The 16284-nt window shown below is 33.9% G+C and overlaps 1 protein-coding gene and 1 pseudogene across 1 annotated transcript; one reads left to right on the forward strand and one right to left on the reverse strand.

The window, feature by feature from the left end:
- Window positions 1–829: 829 nt before the first annotated feature.
- Window positions 830–7193, forward strand: LOC108481061 (non-functional NADPH-dependent codeinone reductase 2-like; annotated as a pseudogene).
- Window positions 7194–7359: 166 nt separating this feature from the next.
- LOC108480815 (serine/threonine-protein kinase BRI1-like 2) lies at window positions 7360–11225 on the reverse strand. The gene has a single exon (XM_017783925.2). The coding sequence runs from the start codon at window positions 10971–10973 to the stop codon at window positions 7566–7568; it is 3408 nt and encodes a 1135-aa protein (XP_017639414.1). The 5' UTR covers window positions 10974–11225; the 3' UTR covers window positions 7360–7565.
- Window positions 11226–16284: the final 5059 nt, after the last annotated feature.

Genomic DNA, 16284 nt, shown 5'->3' on the forward strand with positions numbered 1-16284 from the left:
AATAATTTAAGCTTCTTAACCCAAAAATCTTAACTTTAGATTTCAAAATTTATAACTTTATCTTACTCCAAATAAAATTTTTTCATACACTTTGTTTACCAACCCAACACGTGGAAAAGGGAAAAAACAAATGAAAAGAACACCATATGATAATGATATTTAAAAGTAACAATTGATGAAGCAAAGTTGATTATAAATATCTGATAGAAGCTATAGCTACCAACTAACTAGATTATAACAATAAAAAAAATCATCAAACATCAAATTTCTATACTGAAAATACAAAAAAAAAAAAGTGAGTTCAAGTTGCCATCTCTAGTTTCAAAACAAAAGATAGGAAATGGATTGTTTAGATCTAAATAAAGTTACGTGAATTTTTAAAATTTAAATTAAAATGATTAAATTTTTTAAAATTGAGGTTAGATTTATTGAATGTTTTATATTTAGGATCAAATTTATATAATATGTAAATATTAGAGGGCTAAATTTATTAAAATATTTTATTTTAAAAAGTTTAGTAATTAAATCAAAAAATTAATAATTCAGTAATCAAAATAGAATAAATACCCATTTTTCAAGTTTACCCTTTATAAAATAATAATAATAATAATAGAAAGATGCAGGAAAGTTTGAATTTAGAGTTTTTCTTTTAAACTTCACATCAACTTTTAATTGTTTCAATGATTGGGACTAAAAGTATAATCAAATTATATAAATTGATTAAATTACGAAATTGAGTATATTAAAAGAAAATCAAAACTCCAATAAAAATAGACAGTCATAAGAGAAATTCTGACAAAAATAGAAAATCACAATTGCGGTGGAGAAAATGACGTGAACAGTGATAGATGCCCATGAAACTTCTAAGTTCTAATATTTACATATATGGCTTCCAACATCCATGCCCTGCTAAAGGATATTACAAATTGACGGACATCGTAGTTGTTTATAGGCAGGAGATGGAAACAAGACCTACCATTGCAGGCTAAAGCATCCCCACTTTCCCTCTCCATTCGACTTCTAAGAAAGCCATTCCCCTTCTAGGCTTTGGCACTGCTGAATTCCCTTTTGGTGCCTCCATTGATACCTTGAAACAAACCAATCTCGAAGCTATCAAACTTGGGTACCGCCACTACAATACGGTTGTTGTTTACCAAACTGAGCAGCCTTTAGGTGAAGCAATATCTGATGCTATTCGTCTAGGGTTAATCAAATCTAGGAATGAACTCTATCACTTCCAAGCTCCGGTGTAGTGATGCATACCATGACTCTGTTCTCCCAGCTCTCAAGCAAACACTCGAGTATTTACTGTTCCCTTCATGTGAAAAGTTTTCACTATGTGTCCTTTTATTGGTTTACTAATGCTTCTTGATCTGATGCAGTCGTTGAGAGCACAAAATATATCCTATTTCCTACAAAATAATGAAAAAGAACAGTAAAGGGGAAGTAGGGTCGAATCCTCAGGAACAAGATTGCACGAATGGTTGTTTCTTGAAATCCTGGGCAAAATCGTACCTAAGAAAACTTGCGTTCCTGGAAAAAAAAACAGAATTAAAAGTTTTGATCTGGAAAAATAAAATAAAAACAAAATTGGAAGTCGAATTGAAACTGCGAAATTAAATAAGTTGCCAAAATTAAAATGGAGAATATAAAAATAAACTGAGTTTGGGAAAAGAGAGAGTTTCTTATGTGGCGAGATTTCAGCCTCCTGTTGTCTTGATTCGCCTTAGGTTCAATCATTGGCTTTTAAGTAATCCTTCTCAAGTAGAATAAGCCAGTTATAGTGGAAGAAGATACCTACGACCACCAACTCCAAGGATTTAGGCTTACAATTTGGCGAAACCTGACTCTAGCCAACAATCGCTTTTGTAGGACTATCTTCTGCTAGATCATCACTTCCCAATGGCGAACACCACGCCATTTTGTCTCTTGGACTCGTCAACCTTTGACGCAGAAAGCCAATGAACCGACTGTGCAACCTTTCCAAAACATACAAAGCGACCATTCCTTACACAAGTTGAAAAGATCACCTATTAAGGGACATAGACGGAAGCGTCAGCCTCGGAATGCGGAGAAGCGATGAATACCCTATTGAGAAGACTAGGCACAGATTCTAAGCCTCATAAACCTTTTTGGGGAATTTTGACAACCTTCGGCTAGATTAGATTTAGTGGCTCATGGTTTTTGGGGAAAATCAAATAAAAATAATGGGAAGTGAATTTTTATTAAAAGAAAATATGGGAAGAACAAACTAGATTTATGGGGGAGAGAGTGTTTATAGTCAAAAAGATGCACAAAATTTGTGTCACTTCATCCCCTATTTATAGTACTAAGAAACCTAACCTATTCCTAATTAAATTCTAAAAGATAAATACAAATAAATAAAGATAATTAAAGATAAAAATAAATCTTAAATTTAAATCTAAATAATTATCCTTAATAATTATCCTAATATAATTAAACATTAAATAGAGTCTTGTGCTATAAAATCTCTTCTTTTGCATTTTAGCCCTTATGTCGTCCATGCTTGCATTTTTTTGGCACCACTTCTCTCCTACTTCGCATGTTGGCCCACTTTATCTCTAAATTCACATTTTTCGCCCTTAAATTTACTTCTGCCTTCAATTAAGTCCCTAAAAGATAAAAAAATCATAAAATAGTCCAAATTAGTAGGATCATACTCAAAATAAACATGCAATTAGCACATTAAATATGTCGTTCTAGAGTATTATCATGATCTCTACAGGAATTTGAAGCTGGAGTATCTTGATCTCTATCTAATTCATTGGACAGTGAGTTTGAAGCCGGATAAATGGGAATTTCCTTTCAAGGAGGAGGACCTTGGTCCCATAGATCTAAAATCTAAATGGGAAGCAATGGAGGAGTGTCAAGCTCTTGGGCTAACCAAATCTCTAGGTGTAAGCAATTTGTGATGCAAGAAACTCCAGACCATCCTTTCCACTGCCCAAATCCCACCAGCGGTGAACCAAGTAAGGGTCACTTTAATTTCCAAATAATTTTGTTTCATGATGTTGGATTTGGGGTGAAAGGTGGAGATGAACCCGTTGTGGCAACTGTGAAAAATAAAGTAAAATAAAATAAAGAACACACAAATTTTTACGTGGAAACCCTTTTCAGGAAAAAAAATCATGGGCAAAGGGGAAGAAAATTCACTATGTCGAATTTGAATAATTACAAGAAGAATAGACTATGTCTATTTATAGGCTTGTAAAGCCATATTCTAGTAGGACGGAAACACCTTATTTTAATCAATATAAAATAGATGGAGTTTAATAAGGTTTAAAAAACCTTATTCTAAAATAAAATAAAAGAAGTGTAGTTCTATATGGATTTTTATTTTATTTTATTTTACCACTGTATTTTATTTAAATAAGGATGGTCATTTAATTCTAACAGCAACAAAAGAAGCTGAGGAAGTTTTGTGAGGAGAATGGCATACTTATCGAAGCTTACTCTCCTCTGGGGGCCAAATGAATAGCGCGAGGAGCAAATCGGGTGATGGAATGTGAGGAATCCCAAAGAAATTGCCCAAGCCAAGGGACAATCACTTGCTTAGGTATTATATATATTAGACCCCTGGCAGACACCATTTATTTCTTGTTTTTCCCTTCCGTTAGCATATTAAGAAAGCTGACACTAATAAATAGGGGACTGTTTCGGAATGAAAATAAACAGGTTTGCATGAGATGGGCATATGAGCAAAGAGTATGTGTGCTTGAGAAGAGCTTCAACAAAGTGTTGGTGTGTGGCGATGAAATAAATTTATGATAAATTAACAAGGGCTTTAAGGTGTGTATTAATATCACTTTTTTTAAGGTTTTATTCACCCTATCTATATTATGGTGCGTAAAAGAGTTATTGGCAAATGAACGACAAAATGAATCCCAATAACTGTCTACTTTTTGTAGCGATAAAAACAGTCCACTGAATAATAAGAGAAGCATAGTAAGGATATTAATTTTTATAAAAATTTTAATTTGCATTAATTTTTTATAGAATAATTGAAAAAATAGAAAAAAACTTTCTTTCTATATTATTAGGTATGTCATACAAATGAAATTTCACTTCATAGAAAGTGTTATATCTCTTCATAGGGATTTTGAGCCTGGTCGGAATAGTGGTTTCGGGACCAAAAATCCGACGAAGAAAATTTTATTTTTATTATATTTTTATGGTCTACGATTTCACGGAATACATGAAAATTTTGTTTGAAAATTTTGACGTTTGGGCACTCAATTTAGTCAAAAGGACTAAATTGTAAAAGGTTGCAAAATGTGTGTTCTAGTTCACAAAGGTACTAAGTACTTGTGAGTAATGGGTTTTTAAATTGGAGATCCTTAAATGGTAAATAGCCCATTTTGTAATTAGTGGACAAAAATGGACATGGCATGGTATGTTTTTATTTATTTTTCATTAAGGGTATTTTAGTAATTTAGAAAATAAAGCCAAAATAACTAAGAAAAAGATGTCATCTTCTTCATCATTTTTCTCATGCCATAACCGTATATGGAGATGGAAGACATGGCTAGGGTTTGTAAAACTTCCAAGCTTGATTGTAATTCTATCTTTGTCCCGTTTTTAATGTTCTTTGCATTTTTGAAATCCTCGTAGCTCGATTTACCCATTTCTACCATTAATTTGAGCTAGGGTTCATGTTTAAAAATTTACCCATCTGTGACATGCATGCATTTTGATGTCTAATGGTAGAAAATGAGTGTTGGGTGTTAGATAAACAACTTTTGCTAAGTAATTTTACGTGAAAACGAGTAAAACGATATAATCGGTAAAAATATATAATGTTCATAAGTACATGTTAGAGTGAGAATTTGATGTTGTTATAGAAGGGAAAAATGATCAGCATGTCGTAAAACATAAGAAAATAGGATGAATTTAAATTTTCGAACCTTGGGAAAAAAGTGCAAATATGCAAAAGTTTAGGGGTCAAAATGCAAATTTATAAAAATATGATTTATGGACCCATTTGAATAATGTGAGTAATAAATGAGCTATATTTGTAATGTTAAATCAAGGAAATTGAGATTCGGGCTAAAATCGAGAAAATACCAAGTAGTTGACTTAAATGGTAAAAATGGTCATTTTCGTATACGAGGTAAGTTCATATGATTTTTAATAATGCAATGTGTATTTTAATGTTATTTCTTTGATAGTATATGAGATGTGAGTTTATATGTAAATAATGTATTGTTTTATTATGTTATAATATTTTATTTTGTGACATGTGATATAAGTTTTAGTATTGTTCAATTAATGGACACAAACGGTGATTTGTGGTTGATGAATTGAGATTAAATGAGGAAATCTCGGTTGAACCTTCGGAATGAAAAAATGTGGTGCTAAGTGGATATTCCCCATGACACATATTGATACATGTAACGTGGTGCTAAGTGGATATGCCACGTTTACATATATCGATTCATTAACGTGGTGCTAAGTGGATATACCACAGTTAAACATGTAACGTGGTGCTAAATGGATATGCCACGATTATACATGTTAATTTGAAAAGTGGCGCTAAGTGCTTATGTCACAATTACATGTTAGCCCAATAGTGTGGTGCTATGTGCATATACCACTAAGTTGGGCATTAATTACTGAAGGTGGAGCTATGTGCTAAAACCACCAGATATTGTTATTTTCCAAAGTGTTCACCGGGAGAAATAAGTTTGCTAAATAAAATTTAACGTGAAAAAAAATGTGGGATAATACTGGAATATGAATATATGAGTTTTAAATTATGAGTTAGATACGTGATTGAATTTTTGATAAGATGAAAATGGATAAGTATTATCTTGAAAGTTGATAATAAGAAATTTTAGTGAAGGAATGAAATTTGAGCTAAATAGTCTAAAACAGCAGTAGGGGAGTGACTTTGGAAAATCACAAAAAATGGTAAAAGTTGAACTAGAAGTGGAATAAGATATGGAATTAAAGCTTATTAAATCTATTTTCATATAAAAGAAACAAAGAAAACAAAAAAATTCCGTATTTTGAGATATTTATATTTTTGTAAGACTGGTTCAGACTGATTTCGTGATCCCCTGTTCTAAATTGTAAAAATCATTAAAAATTGTAAAAAAAATAGTTAAGGAACATAATTTATATGGTTGAATTCCTTATTGAATTTATTTTCAGAAGAAATAAACGAGAACCTCATTTGAATTTGGTAGCAAAAGATAATTAAATTTTAGTGAAGAGTGGTTAGAGTTGCTGAACCGTGAAACAGGGGAGACTTCAATAAATAAATTGTATTAATTTGCCCAACCAAAAATTCTGAAATTTTTATGGTAAGAATAAATGTGAGTCTAGTATCTGAAAAAATTAACGAATCTTAATTTGGAATCCTGTAGCTTGAGTTATAAATAAATTACCGACTATGACTCGAGTAGACAGCTTGACCAGAATATGAATAAAAGTGTAATTATAGTTGTTTTACCTAAGGAAACATATTGGTAAATTGCTTATTAATTTCATATGGACTTACTAAGCATAAAGTTTACCCCCTCTCCATTTCTTTTAGTATTGGCAGGTTGGCTCGGGGTTAAAGATTGTCGGAAGCAGCATCACACTATCAGAACGTTGATGTGAAGTGTTGATAAACTTCAAGTGTTTTCAAGTGAGTGGCATGTATAGAGATTTAGTCTGTATGATAGTTAGTATGATTTAGCCAAACGTATAAGTTTATTATGGTTAAATCTATATAGCCATGTAATGTGGTTTATATTCGATTATTGGGTTGTAAGTCTAATTGATTATGCGTGCTTGATCCATTGCTTTATGATATGTGCATGTGAATGAATGTTTCGAAATAAAAATGAAATTTTATAACCCGTATTTTAGTTGGATGTTTGTATGTTTGTCTGGTAATGCCTCGTACCCTATCCTGATCTCGGGTACGGGTAAGGGGTGTTACATATAACAATTTTTAACTAATAATCAACATATCTTTTGATTAGTTATGGCTTTTAATTTGCAACAACAATATAAAAAATGTTTCAAAGGATAAAAGAAAACCTTGTATCTTTTACCGGAAGCTATGATGAGTTGCATAAAATAAGCCAACTTCCACAGTGCAAATATATGCAGCAGGGTATTTTGTATCAGATGATGGCCCTCACAAGACTGTCGAAGAGTTTTGGGATGGAGAGATTTGAAGCTAATCATCTACTATATTGGGTTCATTACAAATAAAACAAATGAATCCCCATATACACTCGTATATTTATGTATCTTCAGAAACCCAAGTGTTGTCCAAGTTCCTTGGTTAGAACATTTCCAAAATAATAGGTGAAATGAAACCTGTTGGTATTAACAGACGGATTTTCTGCAATTTAAACCGTATCGAGAGTGGTTTTCCATCTATACTATAATTATAAGCTCTTATAATTTGCATAAGCAAAAAATAAGCGAAGAGTTGCAAAATTAGATACATCAAAATTCTTAAAAAGAGCAACAAATATTACAAACTTTTTATCTTCTTAATTCTTATATAAACCATTATGATCAAATAAACATTACCTTATTATTCAAGCACTATTACTGCTTCCATTAGCTGATCCAGGCATCAGCTCCCTTAGCATTGCCACCACCTGCAACATGCTAGGCCTTTTGGAAGGGAAATCATCCACACATTGCAATGTTATCTCCAAGTACCTCATCATCTCCTTAACTTCTTCTGCTTCTGCTTCATCAGTTCCTTTAGTCACCAACAATATTTCTGGGTCTATCACTTCCATGTGTTTTTGTTCTCTTATCTTCATTTTTACCCACCCAACCAAGTTGGTGTCCCCGAAATCCTCTTTATCGGTCGGACGCTTCCCTGTCAAGAGTTCCAGCAGGACAACTCCAAATGAATAGACGTCACCCCTTACCGTACATCGGAAACTTTGGTAGTATTCTGGTGGGACATAACCAGGTGTGCCTGCAAGTGTGCTCACACTTAAATGAGTGTCAAGGGCACTTATGAGCCTTGCCATCCCAAAATCTGAGACCCTGGCTTCCATTTCATGGTCTAATAGCACATTGCTTGACTTCATATCTCTATGTATGATATGAGGGATGCAATTGTGGTGGAGGAAACAGAGTCCTTTAGCTGCACCTCTGGCAATTTTTTTCCTTTCTTCCCAAGTTAGAATCCGTCGATCTCTCGCTTTTGCTCTTCCATGGAGCATTTCTTCAAGACTGCCATACTCCATGAACTCATAAACAAGCAGTCTTTCCTCTCCAATCATGCAGTATCCCAACAATGGCACTAGATTCCTATGTTTAATCTTTCCTAAAGTTTCCATTTCAGCCATGAATTCTCGATCACCTTGGCAGCTCAATCGAATAAGCTTCTTGATGGCGACACTCGAGCCGTCCTTCAAAGTGGCTTTGAAAACTTCTCCAAACCCACCACAACCTATGAGGCTTGCTGCTGAGAAACCATTGGTAGCCTCAATGAGTGTGGAAAACTTTAGCTTCCTCAGCTGTCTCTGGAACGTTGCCACATTGATGCTCAGCGGTTCTTTCTCTTTCTCAATCTTCCATGTTGTAGCTGCATGAACTGCTTGCAACCTGTTAAGCATCTTGACTTCCTCGGCTTCCCTCCGCCTCGCACGCATCGCGATGGCCCATACAATCAAAATACAGATAGATGCAATGGATATAAGGATCCCAAGGACAATGCTATTAGCCCATGAAACAGCAGCAGGCTTCCTACGTCTTTTGCCACCATCTAAATCTGAATTTGTAGCAGCTTGATTGTTTCCATTACGGCATTCAGGCAATGGAACTCCACAAAGTCCTGGATTATTGGCATACTGGGTTGCTGGAAGTGTACTCAACTGACCCCTTTGTGGAATTGGCCCTGTTAATTCATTGTAAGACAAGTCAATCTGCACCAGGAACGATAGGTTCGAGAATGACTCTGGGATTTGGCCCTGCAACCTGTTATGTGATGCATCAAACACACCTAAGTTCCTCAGCTGGCCAAGGGACGAGGGAATCTCTCCAGACAGCTGATTATGTGCTAGTTCAAGAACTTGCAAAGCCACCATTTCACCTATTTCGATTGGGATTTTCCCACGAAGCTGATTGTAAGAGAGATCCAAATACTCCAGCGTCTGGTATTGTGTGAAAAGACTCAACACCGGCCCAGAATACATCCTTGTAAAATCACAGCTTTTCAAGTTGGATATCTGCAACAATCTTTCAGGCCTGATCCCAGCAAACTCCAACAGTCCTCCAACTCCTTTACACGAATTCCCCACGTTCCTCACGAAAACCAGAGTGTTACCCGACAGAATTCCACTCAAGGACTTTGCCCCAAGCTGCCGGCCAAGTCTGGGTGGGATTTCTCCGGTCAGCTTGTTGCTGTTCAAATCTAACCAAACCAAGCTAGTGCAATTCCCTAGCTCTCCTGGTATCTCGCCGCTCAAGCTATTGTTTGCTAGCTGAAGAACAGCTAACCTTGATAAAAGGCCGAATTCTCGTGGGATTGAACCCGTGAGTTCATTGCTTGTGAGAGATATCCATTCCAGATTGCTGCAGTTGAATAACTCCATAGGTATCTCACCACTAAGTCGGTTGTTATTAAGGATCAGATCTTTTAATTTGCTGCATTTTCCCAATTCTTTTGGGATTTGCCCCTCCAAGTCATTGAACCATGCTATCAGCTGCTCTAGATTCTCAAGCGCCCCAAGCTCCGTTGGGATCGATCCATTGAGATAGTTCAAACTAAAATCAACTGTCCTCAGCCGGGGACATTGTGACAATTGAGTCGGAATTTGTCCAGCAACGAGATTGTCTGGGATCTTCAGCTCTTCAAGTGCGGCAGCTCCTGGGCATATATCAGGTGGAATGGTCCCAAAGAATTTATTGGAACTCAAATCCACAATTCTCAAGCTCTTACAATATGAAATCGAAGAAGGAAATGGCGCAATGATGATGTTATTACTCAACAACAAAGCCTCTAATGCACCAAGATTCTCAAGGATAGAATCTGGAAAGGGGCCCGTTATGTTGTTATTAGATAAATCAAGAATCTGAAGATATGAACATGAAGATAATGAACTGGGAACTGGGCCTGAAAAGTTGTTGAAAGAAAGCCTGAGTGCCAAAAGTGAGTCACATGCATTCCCCAACTCGGAAGGAATCCAACCAGTGAGATGGTTAAAAGAAAGGTCAAGCCTTTGTAAGGTTTTAAGCTCCCCTAAAGAGCTTGGGATCTCCCCAGTGAGAGAATTGAGTGAAAGATTCAATGCAGTGAGCTTGGTGCAATTCGAAAGATAAACAGGAATGGAATCAACAAAACGGTTTGAAGACAAATCAAGGACGAGCAAGGAATTGCAAGAATTCTCTAATTTCAACCCTGAAATAGAACCTGTGATGTTGTTAGCAGAGAGATCAAGAACCTGCAACTTATCAGGATTTGATGAAAAAAGATTATCAGGTAAAGTCCCTGTGAGATTATTATGGGATAAATTCACGTATTCAAGATTTGGAAGCTTGGAGAAAATGGTATCAGGGAATAGACCAAAAAGACCAGTGTCAGACAACTGGAGACGCTTCAATCCATATGGGAGGAGCAGCAAAGTCGTTGAATTTACAGTGAACATATTCCCAGACAAATCCAAAGAATATAACATATCAAGAGAAGCCAAAGGGTTGAAAAAGATGGTGCCATAGAGGCTACACTGGTTAAGGTCAAGCTGAACCACTCTACCCGATGAGCATTTAACTCCATACCAAAGGCATGGACTGGTTTCAAGCTTCCACCCTGATAGAACTCCAGTCGGGTCGTTGTCGATCATCTTTTTGAACCCAAGTAAAGCTACTGCATCGGTTTTGATGGATGGAACAACCGTTTGTTCCGCTGCTGAAACTGAGATATACACTGTAAAGATAAGTATGAGAGGCAGATGATAGGAAAGCTGAAATGGTTTCCCCTCCATTGAAGAAACACACAATTGAGAGAGAGAAAGAGGGAGGGAGAGGGTGCAATGTTTAGAAGAGAGAGTGGGAGTGGTGAATATGATGAGAAACTGTTGTGAGTGCAAAGCAGAAGAGAAGCTTTAGAAAAAGGGAAAAAAGAAAGGAAAGGAGGGAGGGGAACATGGGAAAGCAATATGAAGAAAATAAAATGGGAACTTCAGATGGAAATGATGGTGGAATGTGAGGTATACATTGAACAAATACGGTTCCATTGCATTGATCCATACATTCATGGATTTGGGTTTAGTACTAGAAAACGTAGACTAGAGAGAAAAACATCAAAATCAAAAGCATTGATTTGACATATGGTCAAAAGGAAAAGGACCCACAGACAAGCTCTGTCTTTACATAAAATAAGGGGGGAAAATGTTAAATTTGGAGTACGCATGGGTTGAGTGATCATTGATCCAAGAGTCAGTGTTTGTTTGTCAGAGAGAATGTTTTTCTGTTTCATATTTGAGAAATGTATGATCAGATGAAGAAGATTCAGTCCCATTTGTATGTAACTTTTAACATTACAGATCCATTTTGTTTGTTTCCCATTGGCATCCATGCATTTCCAATCTTGGCTTCAATTCAATCTTTTTGGATCAATGTATTTTATTTCAGACTAAATTCGAATCTAAAATTTCTCATTGATGTAAAACTTTTTCATTTCTTAAACCTTTCCAGTTCAAGACTTGTTTATCTTAATTATTGGAAAAAAGTTGTAAAACCAATGGAATCAAATACAAGTAAAAAGGATTATGTATAGATTTTTTTTTTATGCCGTAATAAGAAATAATGAAGGAAAAGCATAAATTGGTGATAAGGGAATATGGTCCACTTGGGAGAAAACATTAATTATATAAACCATTGAATTTTATTGTTTTTAAAGAAAATTAATTGTGGGAGAATAAAAATGAAGGCCCACAAACAAACAACAATCAATTAGCTCTTGTGGTTAATGGCTGGAAGAATATTTTGCATGAGAAGTGATGATGCCCCCATTTGCTCCCTCTTTTTCTCTCTGCTAACCAAACTAATTGGATTAGCTCTAAAAAGTATGATGAAAAAGTGAAGTGCATCCAAGCAAATATGTTTAAAATCCTTTCAACTTTCACAAAAAAATATATACTCTTAAGATTTATCTACTATGTAAAACGAAAATTATTCTCTCTTTTGCTATCAACAGTCTACTTTATATTTATTTTTCATTTTCTTCTTTTTTTAATTACAAAAAATATCACATTGAATTATTATAAAATAAGCTTAAATTATATTATTTTTACTTCAATTAAAATTAACTTATTTAATTTAATTATAATTAATTGAGAAGTAAATTCTTTAAACTATTTTTATTTAAAATAATTAACGGTATTTAAAATATTTTAATGATAACAAAGTTTAAGAAATAAAGGAAAAATTATAAATAAATCTAAATATTGTTATAAAATAAAGAGAGATGGAGAGAATAAAGAACAAAGAAAGCAATAGAGAATGTATTTTATTGATCAAAGAGATAATTACAATGCTTCATCAAAGTCTCTATTTATAGACATAAGAAGTATAAAAGAAGTAGAGATCTAATTCTAATAACTATTAAAATTTAAAATGCATCAAAATTTTATCTTGATCATGATGGATATCCACTTAATAAGATATTCATAACACTTCCCCTTAAATGTCCATTGGTAGATAATGTGTCTCATTAAAACTGTCGAGACCATTTTTAAATTGAGTTTTGGAAAATGGGAATCGACTTTAAGAAAAATGAAAATGGGAGTCGCCACCAATCTTTTTAGGTGTGATTAGATCACCTTATAAAATGTTTTGTTTTAAAACATTAATTTTGGTCTACGAAAGTCGAGAAAATAGATTCGGGAGTCGGTTACGCACGAGGAAGGGTTAGCACCCTCGTAACGCCCAAAAATTGGTACCTAATTGATTATCAAGTGTCTTTAATGTCGAAGATTTAAAATTTTTAAGATCTGATCCTCTTTAGAATATTTTAATTTTGAAAAATTAGGGTTCACTTGTATCAAATGAATCAAAATATTACATCCAACAAGTTAAGAAGCAATATCTTTAAGACATTCGGAGCTAAGACAGCCCTTTTGAAAATCCCTATCTTAAAACGACAAAACGCTATAACCAGTAAGTTAGGACATAACACTTTGAAATTCCAAGACAGTTGCTCGTATTTTGAAAACCTTAAAAACTTAGAAGGGTACTTGACTATTCGAACTCAACGAGAAAAGTCGCAACCCAGTAAGTTAGGGCACTACCTTTCTTGAGGCTTCCAAATACCAAGTATTGCCTTTTAATTTTGAAAACTTTTGAGTAATTTGGCAAAAATGAATTTCTTTATTTAACGTTTACTCATGCAGAAGAATGGTGTTAATATATATCACAAGACAAATATACCAAAGATAATAAATTACAACATGTTATAATTCATAATAATATAGGCAAATAAGAAATAACCTAAAATAATGAAATATACACATCATAAGATGATTATGCTAAAAGATAAACCTATACAATATTAGTAAATAGAAATACAAAAACAATTCATAATAAATTAAAGAATATAAAAGTAGAAGTGGAAATCAAAATTTATAACAATAAGGAGTGACAAAATAACACTTAAAAAAATAAATACGAATGATTAAAACACCAAATCGATATTTATGAAGCGGAGGAAAAAAATGATAATATTTAAAAACATATATATAATAATTAACATATTTAAGTAAGTAAAAAATAAAAGAAAAGGATATAATAATATATAACAATTTAATATACATAGGAAAATATTTTTAAAAAACTTTATTATTAAAACAATTAGAAATATCATACATTTTAAATATTTTAAATAAGTAATACAAAACATTAAGATTTTTAAGAGAATAGAAATATAATAGATGATATTAAAATGGGATTATATGCATAAGATATATCTATAATGAAATATATAATAAAATATAATTTATAGATAAAATATACAATAATATAATATAATGGATAATATATATAAATAAAAATAATAACTAATATTTATAAAAATAAATAATATAAAAAATATTTAAAATAAAAAGGATTAAAATTGAATTTAATTAAAGAATTTGGGGCAAAATGCCAAAATAATAAAATAACTGGGCCTAATTAAAACTCCAGCTAAAAGTCGAGGGACTCATTGGGTAATTAAACCCTAATCCCAAAACGACACCTTTTCCAGAATGGATCTTAAAGGCCGTTAGGATTAAATTAAAACTAATATAGAATATTAGGGCCAAATTAAAAATAAAATAAAATGAAATTATAAAATTTAATAAACTGGAAGGATCAATTGGGAAATTTGCCCATTTATCGAAAACGCGCGGTTCTCCCTCGGGTCATCGGGTCAACACGCGGATCCTCTGTTGAAACGACGCCGTTTAAATGTTTATTGAACTAAACCAAAATGACGCCGTATCCATTGCACTATATAAATCATTTTTTGTTTCAAAAATCATTTTAGAAACCATTTCAGAAAAAAAAAAAAGAAAAGGAAGAAAGAGAGCTCTAAAACTCTCTCAGAGCTCTGGCCAGTGGCCGTCTTGGCTCGTCCTAGAGCACCACCGCCTTCGGCCACACGCGCTTCACGCGCCACCATCTGAGCCACCGTGCTTGCGGTTAAAGTTTTCTGACTCCCTTTTTAACAAATGAATCGAAAAGGTAATTTTTTTACCATCTTTATAATGTATTTTCACTATATGCTTGTATCAAAAAATATGTAATGAAAAGAAGATAAAGAGTATCACCTCTCTTTGATTTCTCTTTTTTATATATTTTGTATCTATAAAAAAACCCGTCCTTTTACATTGTTTTGATTCAGGCTTTTATAGCCACTGTTTACAACATAAATCTTTGGTATGTTCCTATTTGCTCGATTGCTTGCCATATGCTGTTGGTACTGTCCCTTTTTGTTTCCTTTTGCAGGTGAGTGAAGAAATCCCAACAGAAGATGCGCCGATGATGGCGCGATGTGGCGCTGAAGTTACGGCGCTGATGGAGGCTACTAGAACGTCACGAGTTGAAGGGTCACATCGCTTGGAATGCTTGCGGCGCAAACCCTAACTAGGGTTCCCTGAAGTTGAAGGCAGATTGGGCCAATTGGGCCGATTAAATCTTGGGTTTAGAGTATCAGGGGTAGGGCATAAATGGGTCTGCTGGGTAGTTCTAATTTTAGGCCTACGGGCTATTGTAAATGGACTATCAAGGGACTGTTTAATTTTTTTTAATTAATTTAATTCTTGCAAGCCCGTATAAATTTGGGCTATTACAAAAACCTTATTAGAAAAAATCCTGTGAGATTAAAAATCTAACGAAGGAAAAAGAGTACACAATCTTCTATTAAAAGCTACCTCGTTAAAAACCTTTACCAGGAAACATTGGTTAAAGGAAAAGAGTACAACTTGTTTTTAGACTCCTCCTAATGGCAACATTATATTACATCTTTAAGTCAACACATTTCAATCATGTGTAGTAGTCTTTCAAATGTTGAAGTTGGAAATGCCTTAGTAAAAAGATCTGCTAAATTATCACTAGAACAAATTTGTTGAACATTTATATCATCTATTTTCTCAAGATCATGGGTGAAGAATAATTTTGGTGAAATATATTTCATTCTATTACCTTTGATAAAACCACCATTCAATTGAGCTATACATATTGCATTATCTTCGTATAAGATAGTTGGCATTTTTTCCTGTAAAAGTAAATTACATATCTTCTGGATATGTTGGGTCAATAACCTTACCCAAACACACTCTCAACTTACCCCATGCATTGCAATTATTTTTACATGATTTGAAGAAGCAGCAGCTGATGTTTTCTTTGTTGAACGCCATGATATGACAGTACCCCCACATGTAAATAAATATCTTGTTTGAGATCGACCTTTATTTGGAACCGATCAAATATCTTGCATCAACATAGCTGACTAATAGGGATTTTGAATCATTTGAATAAAATAACTCCATATCAATAGTCCCTCTGAGATATCTAAATACATATTTTGGAGAAGAACTAAATCTTGCAAACAAGCTTAGAGTGGAAGTTATATTAGGTCTTGTGTTGTTTGCAAGACACATCAATGTCCCTATGGCACTTAAATATGGTACTTCAGGGCCAAAAAACTCTTCACCATTCTTGCAAGGACGAAATTAATCTTTATTCACATCTAACGATCGCACAACCATCGGAGTGCTTAATAAGTATGCTTTATCTATGTAAAATTTCTTTAAT

The sequence above is a fragment of the Gossypium arboreum genome, chromosome 1 (assembly GCF_025698485.1).
Source record: "Gossypium arboreum isolate Shixiya-1 chromosome 1, ASM2569848v2, whole genome shotgun sequence".
NCBI classification, from domain to species: domain Eukaryota; kingdom Viridiplantae; phylum Streptophyta; class Magnoliopsida; order Malvales; family Malvaceae; genus Gossypium; species Gossypium arboreum.